Below are 9,209 nucleotides of genomic sequence, written 5' to 3' on the forward strand. Positions count from 1 at the left end.
GGGGGGGGGGGGGGGGGGGCAGGCCAAGGCCCCCATGGCGAGGGAGGCAGTGGGGCTGGCGCTGGGGCAGGCACTGCAGAGCCGGGATGGGGTGGGGCAGGGTGGGACGGAGCCGTGAGCATCTTGTCCAAGGGGTTGCAGGGGGAGGGCGGCTCCTGCTGCTGCACGCACCCCAGACAGGCATGAGGTCATGTACCCCCCTAGATCTGTGCACGGTATGAGAGTGGGCTGACCCTGTGGGATGTGGCCGGGGGGTAACGCCAAGCTCTTCCTGGTAGAGGATACTGGGCCAGGGTTAAGCTCAGGATGGAAGGCAGTAGCACTGTGAAGAGGGCAACAGCTACCACAAAGTTCGCCATATCCCCCCTGCCCCAGGGGGAATTACACTGCCCCCCTGCTGGGAACAGCCCAGCACCACCCCCAGCCCCAGCCTGCAGCGGCAGCCTACCCTCATCCCACACACATAACTGGAGGGCACATGCCCCCACACCCTCCCAGGGTATGTGCAGCAGCAGGAGCAACCCCACACCCCCCGGACAAACCATGGCTCCGTCCTGAGCCCCACCCCACCCTGCCTGTGCAGCGCCTTCCCCTACCCCAGTCCTAGCCCCAGCACCAGCCCCACTCCCTCCCTCACTGCAGGGGTCTTGATCTGCTCCCTCCATGCCCCTTCCCTTCCCCCACAACAGACTTACCAGCCAGACGCTGCTCTTCATGCTGCCAGGCCACATATTGGCAATTGGATCAGTACTGGCCAATATGGCTTGCTAAAAATCAGCCCTTGGTATCAGCGCAAAAAATCTCTACACCTCTAAAAATAGAGCAATTTTTCTGTTGCAAAAAACTCAGAAAGACTGTAACAGGTCAGAATGGTTGTGATGCTATGGATTCCTGTTTGAAATCTCTGGGTTTATCTTGTGAAGCATGTCTGCATACTTAACAGTGCTAGCATTGCATGGTACCCCATGGCATCCTTGAAAGCAGCCTTGGCACCCTGGTTGAGAATCACTGCTCTACTGTGATGTCCATTTAAAAACAAATAACAGACAACTCTGCAGGCAACTGGTTTATTCTGATCACTATTTCTCCTCCTGACCATTATGTTCACATTGTTTTTTTGGGCTATCCCTCTGATTATTCCCTCTCACCCCATTACCTAGACTTACATGTAGACTGTAAAGTCTATTCAGCAGAGAGATGGTCTCTTTGGTATAAAAGTGTAAAGTGGCTAATATAACAGGCCTTTGGTCTTTCTGTACTACCAAAATACCATTGGCTGCTGAAACTGCAGGACATATGGTTCTGCTATGAATTATAGAGAGCTTGAGTTTCCAGGGCCTGTCATTCTAGCATCTTTTATGAACACCAGAATTATTTTTAAAATCATGACCTGGGACTGAAATTACAGAAAAAGTTACAACCAACACCTATGAATTGCAAGCTATAGCTGAAGGACAAAACAGAGATGAAATATTTCTTCTAACACTAAGATATATTTATCTATTCAGAAATGTAAGTAAATCCTTTCAGACAATGGCACCTAGATTCAAAGCCATCCCTCAGAAACAAAGCTCTAATATGACTATCCATTGCAAGGAATAGTTATGTATGCAATAAATACTATTATCAATTTTACATGCAGCAAGACACTACTATTTAGCTGAATGGCAATTCCATCAAACCCAAACAACACACACACAAACTTTAAAAAGGTGTACAATGTTTCTAAAAGTTACCACTATGCCCCTTGAAACAGAGGAAGTTTTGGAGTCAGGTACCTATACACAAAGTTCTTACTGAGGAAGTCCATCTGCGGCACTGTGGAAACATGAATCTTTACTTCTTTAGCTCCTGCTATTTGGCTCAGATAATCCACTGTCCATTTGGCTGTGCAAGCACCCAAGTCTATTCCTTTCAGCACTACTGGCTTTCTCTGAGAAGTGAACAAAAACAAATTTATAACATATTATCACTGAAAGGGTCATGAAATCCAGCAATTTCCAGATCTAATTCTTGAAGCTAAGTCCAAGAACACGTCAGTTTAAATTTCACTGAGTCTTTCCAGTTTGGCTGCACCAGGCCAAGTGATGTGCTGCTTCTAGGTACACTGCTACATCGAGATATTTAAAAATAAATTTTACATGCTGGGTTTGTGCCTCACCAATAGTTATCCCATCTCATCACCACGAAAACATTTCGTGCAAACATATGCAAAAATTAAGCACAAACAGATCTCAGATATACAGAACAGATATACAGGATCACTCAGGTTGAACAGAGTTTTGATATTCTCTTGAAGATCTACTAAAATTCTTCTATGTGGGTCCAATATACGCTGCTTTTATATTTGGGGTGTCAAACTCACCTGGAACCCTGGGCAGATCGGGGTGGATCCAACACGGAGCTTAAGGACTGCCACAGTGGTCACTGATGATTGTGGGGTCTGGCAGCAATGTAGGCGCCTGGTTCAGTGGAAGCAGTGCAGTGCAAAGTCTGGAAGGAGATGGGGGTGGTGCTCGGTGGCAGGAGCACAGAATCCATCAGCAGCAAGCCAGGAAGGCTGCCGATGGCCATGCCCAATGGGACAACAAGGCCTAACTTCCATTACCCTCCAGTAGCTTGATGGACCAGATGAAGACGCTCCACAGGCCAAATCTAGTATAGCTCCTATGACCCTAGAACACCAGGGCATCACTTGGCCTGGTACAGCAAAACTGGGGGCCTCAGGGAAACTGAAACTGACTTTTTGACACTCCTAGTCTAGATCATCCAAGCACAGTATCGTTACTCTGCAATGTTCCAGGATAGCTCCTCCTTCCCCCCCTGTTATTCTCATCACATCGCTGTGCCTCAATGTAGAAAGACAGGCAAGCTTTTCTTTTGTCCAACCAGCAGCAACAGGCCAGTGGTTCCATACCCAAAAGGAGGGCTCACCCAAGCAGTGATGCTCAATGCAGCATAACACGCTCCTCATACAGGGTCAAAACAGGCACGTTTTTGAAGTGGTTTCCAGAGGCACCTGCACACTCAGCCACATAAATGCCTGGGGGGCTTGTGCTGGGTTTGCAAGTTCTTTTATCTTTTCGGAGCCCAGCTGCTCCCCCCATCAGGAACCACCGGGGCAGCAGGTATCCAGGCTGGGGCTCTTCCAGGAGCAAATGCCTTGTGTCAAAGAATGGTTCCTGAGTGGAAGAGGGGCTCATGGAGACAGGCGAGTCAGGGAGCTGCCACAAAAGGCACAAGGAGAGGGGCACATCAGAGACCCCCTGCTCTCTGGCTGCTCTTGGCTTCCCATGGCCCAGCGCCTTCCCCCTGGCATCAGTGCCAAACCATGTCTCTCTGCACCTTGCTGCCTGCCATATTTACATGAACGGCAATGCTGTACGAGTCACCAGTGTTGCCAGGTCTTTAATATGAAATTGTAGTATTGGAAGCTCAAAATTATCTTATTTGCTGAAAAACTATTGTATGCTAAAAAAACAGGCAAATGAGTATGCAAATAAGTAGCCCTCTTATGTACTTTATATTGTTCACTGTAAGTCAGCAGTGAATGAGAACTGAGTCAAAGTCAAGCCATTTCTTTATTCTGAGGCAAGCTGTCACAAGAAAGTGCTGAAACAAGCCCCAAAGTCTCAGCCTCCTGTGGGCTAAGATCCAGTATAATCACGGCACTATTCTGTTGCCCAGACTGAAAGGCACTGCGTAGTGGACGGTGCACCCCTGTCCAGTGCACTGTGGACACGACACCCCATGAATCCTGTATTTAGCTTCCCAGTGGCCAGCGTGGAAATGTGGGACTCTTCCCTAGCTTGTTCTTGGATCTGTTGGTGTTTGGGCTTAGGCCTGCATGTAGGATGCCTGCCAATGGATTTGGGAGTATTGGAAGCTCCAGACTGAAAAGTCAGGGTGGAGGATACTTGCCAGTTGTAACGCCACATATGGTGTTTGAACAATTGAGTTTTTTTGCTCAGTCAAGAGGATTCGGAACCAATTTGGCTGATTTAACCAGGACATTTAAAAAAAAAAAAAGCCCCAAAGTCAGTTAAGACTGACTTACTTTGGGGCTTTTTTATTTGGAATTTTTTTTCATATTCCAGGGCAAATCAGTCAAAGGTGTTCTGAATCCTCTCGATTAAACAAAACTTAATGGTTCAAAAACTTATGTCATCTTCCCTCACAGCGACTTGGGCTTTGCCTCTGCTGGAACAACGAGCTGCCTCGATTGAGCACCCCTGTAGTGTGGAGCACTGCTACCGCTCCCGCCGGCGCCTCCATCGCGCACGGCTGGGAAGAAGCGCACAAACAGGGCGTCTCTCGTACACCTGGCCACGCTGCAGGCCACGCACGCTGCGAGCGAGCCAGGCTATCAAAGCTCTGCTTGGTAGTGAGTGAGTGATGCCCACGCGGTACGTGTCCGAGCTGCACTGTCCACTCGACAGAATACAGCCCAGTCCCACGACACGTGCGGGTAAGATTCAAACGGGAGCGGGGACTGCAAAGGCAGTAGCTGTTACTGGGGTGGGGGTCTCATCTCACCTGTGGGTAGAGGTCCGCGAGGAAGCGATCCTGCGTGACACCCGTGTGGCAAGACACGGCTCCTGCCGGTTGCGCCATGACGGTGTCAGCGCGCGGGGCCGGAAGCGGCGGGGCGGGGCGGAGGAAGGTCTCCGGGCCGCCGGCGGAACTGGAAAGCGTAGCCCGTGCCCCCAGCTCTGCCCCTCCGGGCTTCTTTGGCCGCGGCACCAGCCGGATCCGGCTGAGGGCGCCGTAAGATGGCGCTGTCTCGAGCGCTGTGGCGGGGCCTTTGGCCGCTCCAGGCCCTATTCCACCCCGCGCTGCCGTCCGCGCTCCGCGCCGGCTTGCGGCCCCACGCGCGCTCCTGCAGCAGCAGCAGCAGCAGCAGCAGCAGCGGCGGCGGCAGCGGGAGCATTAGCAGAAGAGAGCAGATCATGATGAAGATGTTGGTGGCTGTCTTGCGCCCGGTGCGCAGTCTGTGCTTTGAGGGGTTCAGCTCTTTAATCCGCGCCACCTTCGACCCCGACTTCGACCCCGAGGACTTCGTGCGCGGCTCCAAGCGGGTGAGTGCGCGCGCACACACCGAAGAGCCCTGCGCTGGCGCTGGCGCTGGCGCTGCCCCGGGCTGCGTGAGGGGCAAGCGGCTGCTGGCGACATTGGCAGGGGGCTGTGCTCAGGCAGCCCTTTAGCTGGGCAGCTGGGGGTGCATTAGGTGGCCTGGGCGAGCCCTGCCTGACTAAAGAGGAGAATCTGTGAGCTCCAAAGAACAGAACCTGTGCACGCCTCCTGGGCAAAAGATGTGTTGGTTGCCTCATCTCATAGGCACATGAGGTTCTTTGGAGGAAGGGTGTTTGTACACGAAAGCTTGCAAAGAACAATTTTCCCAACTGTTTAGTTGGTGTAATAAAAGGTATCACATTTCCCCAAAGGACCTTGTCTGCCTGGGGGAAGGAGAACACCTACACCTCAAGAAAAGGCAGGGCCATGTGTTTCCTTGACCCAGGTTTCTTCTACTCTTTTCTCAGATTGCAGTAGATGTCTCCCAGGGTGAAGATGTAGCAAGCAAACCAAACTAGAAAATGCCCATGCAGCTTTGATCTTCCCTTTCAGGCCATGCCCAGAGCACTGCTGGATAAATGTCCCTCTGCTGTCGGAGCACTTGTCTGTGCAGTTCTGCAGAACTTGGCTCTTTCCTCGTTCTGTTTTAACATCTTTAGAAAGCTGCCGTATGATATTGTGAGGCTCTGCAGACTCAGATCCAGCAAGCCCGCAGATGACTTCCATGTTTTCGTGGTCATTGACCAATCTCTCCATGGGGCCTCGTTGAGATCAGCATATGGATGAAAAGCAGCTGGCAGAAGCTGAACCCAGGCAAGATGGAGGTGGCCTCTTAAAGATGGAACTGTCACTGTAGCTTAACTCATTTGAGGGCATAATTTATTTGAGAGAAGACTCATCTGAGTTCTCTCTCAGTATTTAAATTAATTCATAGCTTCTGTATCCTCTGGGAATCATTGCTGCTGCTCAGTTCTTTAATGGCATCTAAAATGCCTTTTTCCATCCATATGCCATCCTGCTGGGGCATTCCTAGGCACAGTAATCTGTGATCTTGAGAACTGATTAATGTCATTCACCCTACTTGAAGGACACGTGCCCAGAATATAGGATATAGGTAGGATTTTCCCTGTTGTCTGAATGCTGCCTTGCTTTTGTATAGGCCATCAACCAAAAGCAAAAAAAAACGTTTTATAAAGAAGTAAAAAAAAACAGATGGCTAAAAGGCCCTATATAACTGCACAGTTCACTCTTGTTCCCTTTGTTTGGTACAAGCCTCATCTTCCATTTTGTGTATATTTCTCTTGCTATGCACCTTTTTTCAGATGTGGGTAGTCAGTCTCTCCTCCTGGGATGCTGATCTGCTTTGTTAGCCTTCAGATTCCTCTAAGAATCACACATTTTGGATTCTTGCATTACCTCCTACTGAGAATGCAAGATGTAACAGAGCACACATATTTTTGTGTGTAAGCTCTGTTGTTGTTTTCTTTCTGTTGTGAAGCCCCAGCTGTATTGTTGATGCTTCGTAAATAAGTCATGTGAATACAGTATCACTATATAAAGCCATATTGGCAAAATATTGGGGTAGCAAAAACTATTTGGTACAATAACTGATTTTATAGACCAAGTTCTGTGTGTGTTATGGGTTTGGGAATGTTGTTGGGAAGAAAGTGGGGAGAGTGTGTGTGTTCGGTTTCTTCCTGCTTTCTTCCCAGCAACATTCCCACACCCTTAATACAGACAGAACTTGGTCTATAAAATCAGTTATTTGGTGGGGGGGGAGGGGCAGGGACATGTGTATCACTTTCTTGACCTAGCAGGAACGTGAAAAGGAGTCTTTATTAATAGATGATCTAAATATTCACAATTTGAAGGATAATTCTTATTCTTAGATAAGAACATTCCAGTTAAGTCTCACCTCTGGTTTCTTTATAACGGTTTTATAAAGTTAAAGATTCAAAATGAACACTTCTGTTGTTTCCTTTCCATGAGTTTGTAGTCTACAGGCATAAAAATGCCATAAGGAATTGAGCATACAAAAAAATTAGAAGCTATTTACAGAACCCCCGTTGTTACCAGTTTAGCACGTTAACGGTTTATTTGGGAGACCATAAAATAATGTGTAGAAGAAATCTTAGTAACAGAACACTTAACGTGCACTTGTTTTATAAGCATTGCTCATTACTGAAAAACAAGCTGACCTGGAGTTAATGGAATATTTGCTCACATAGTTCTTTGTTTTATAGGCTTTTGTTCTTGTTTCAAACCAGCTGGCTCAAAGTAAACTTGATCTCTTGGAAGAACTTGTATCAGATGAGGTAAATATGTCTGACCCTTTAATCTGCCAGCAAATTCCCAGTTAATAAAAACAGATGGTTCTAACTTGATCTAAAATGAGACAAATGCTCATCTGGAGAATGATGCATGATTTGTAGACATAAATTAAAGGAGAACATGTTGAATTGCAAGTTACTGTGTAAGGCAATCTGTTAAATTATTCTTAGCCCTAGGGAAATGAAAGAAATGCCAGAAAAAGGCCACTGAAGTACCAAAAAGGGACTATAAGGATGTAATCATTACAGGTAAAGGTGGATAACATAGGAAAGACTTGCAAGCATCTGCTCACCTGGGCAAATTGTTTGAAGTTCCTTCAGTGTGACTTAGTTCCACCAGTACTAGTCACTGGCACCAAACTGTAGAAAAACGTGCTGTCATGGGAGTGCTCTTCTGTGAATCCACCTAATTGGTATCTGTCTCCTTGGACATGTTCCTAATATTCTAAACTGAAGACTTCAGTTTGCTACCTTGAGGTAGCAAAACCAGCTAATAAATCCTTTACTAGTGCAAGTCCTACGTTCCAGTGAGTTCTTAACTTCCTGGAATGTGGTCTGGATCACCTTTGGAAAGGGCTGGCACAGACTCTGAAGAGTCTTCTGGAACACAGGTAGCTTCCCATCCTTTTTCCAGCCCAACTCCAGGGGTTTAGCAAGCATTTATAAAGTCCAGCCAGAACTGAAGAGCAACAACCAGCTATCAGAAAAGGAGAATATGTGAGAAGCCCTCAGAGGACAAGAGAAAAGGAAGTGGTTATCAGAAGCCTATCTGTACTCTGAGCTGATGGAGGCTGAAACTTTGATACCATGATTAGAGCAAGGGTAGGGTAGTACAGCTACTTTGATTCTGGTCTTGCTGGCTGGCCTCATGTTGCAGATTGGACCTTTTGTAGATTAGATTGTACACTGGATGGAGCATGGGTTCCCTGAACCTGCCTTATTTTTAGTAAACCCTGATTTGCTGCTATCATAATGTAAACAAATCTGCACATCAGTATGCATCAAGAAGTAAAGGTCCAGTCAGTGAAGAATAAATTAAAAAAGCATTTAACAACTGCTTCATTGGCTGCTATTGTCTAACCCAGTGGTCTCCAAACTTTTTTGATTGTGCCCCCCATCAGTAAAAAAATTTTGAGCATGCACCCCCAATATACTTATATTTATTGGGGGCACCACTGAGGGCGCCAGCCCCTCCGTGTTGTGGAACTCCTACTCTTCCCTCAGGATACGTGACCGTCTGACATATGGACTGAGTGAGGGTGCCAGCGTCAATCCATATATTAAATACTAGTAATGCTTAATTTCTTTCTTATTTTTTTTAGATAAAAAATAAATATAAATATAAGTTCTAATAGTTTCTTCCCGCACCCCAGTGGATTGTCGCGCGCACCCCACTTTGGGAGACCACTGGTCTAACCTGTGCATTAAATGAGGCAAGGAATCTCTGCAGTTAGGGGAAGAAGCAACAACAGCTCAGGCACAGCTTACAGCTCCCTGGTCCCAGGGTACCTCCTTGCTACTCAGCCTTGGTACAGGCACAGACAAAGCTCCATGGTTCCACAGGCTGGATCCAGTGGTTCTGTGGGCCAGATGTTGCTGACCCCTAATATCAGTTGTCTCTCTCTTTGGAGGAAGAGTCCTCATTTTAATAGTATTCCTTGTTTACATATCACTATTAGGGCTATAAAAGATTTACAGATTTGATCACAATTAGTTGTGCTATTTAAAAAAAAAACTATAAGCACTCAAAATTATGCACAGAAAAGCTCAGTTATACAAAATTATACAGGTACTTTTTATGGTTGG

The 9,209-nt window shown here is 47.2% G+C and overlaps 2 protein-coding genes across 2 annotated transcripts in view; one reads left to right on the top strand and one right to left on the bottom strand.

Annotated features, from left to right (window-relative positions):
- Nucleotides 1–4,645, bottom strand: part of TYW5 (tRNA-yW synthesizing protein 5) — a 33,103-nt gene extending 28,458 nt beyond the window's left edge. The window contains exons 1-2 of the mRNA XM_019523177.1: nucleotides 4,537–4,645; nucleotides 1,779–1,933 (exon numbers count right to left, since the gene is read on the bottom strand). Of these exons, the coding sequence (XP_019378722.1) occupies nucleotides 1,779–1,933; nucleotides 4,537–4,614 (233 nt within the window). The 5' untranslated portion in view covers nucleotides 4,615–4,645. The remainder of the gene's footprint in view (nucleotides 1–1,778; nucleotides 1,934–4,536) is intronic.
- A 286-nt stretch (nucleotides 4,646–4,931) lies between these two features.
- Nucleotides 4,932–9,209, top strand: part of MAIP1 (matrix AAA peptidase interacting protein 1) — a 20,320-nt gene continuing 16,042 nt past the window's right edge. Inside the window, exons 1-2 of the mRNA XM_019523178.1 lie at nucleotides 4,932–5,078; nucleotides 7,317–7,388. Coding sequence (XP_019378723.1) covers nucleotides 4,950–5,078; nucleotides 7,317–7,388 — 201 coding nt within the window. The 5' untranslated portion in view covers nucleotides 4,932–4,949. The remainder of the gene's footprint in view (nucleotides 5,079–7,316; nucleotides 7,389–9,209) is intronic.

This window comes from Gavialis gangeticus, unplaced genomic scaffold (assembly GCF_001723915.1).
Source record: "Gavialis gangeticus isolate Ggan-Ray unplaced genomic scaffold, GavGan_comp1, whole genome shotgun sequence".
Classification (NCBI taxonomy): domain Eukaryota; kingdom Metazoa; phylum Chordata; order Crocodylia; family Gavialidae; genus Gavialis; species Gavialis gangeticus.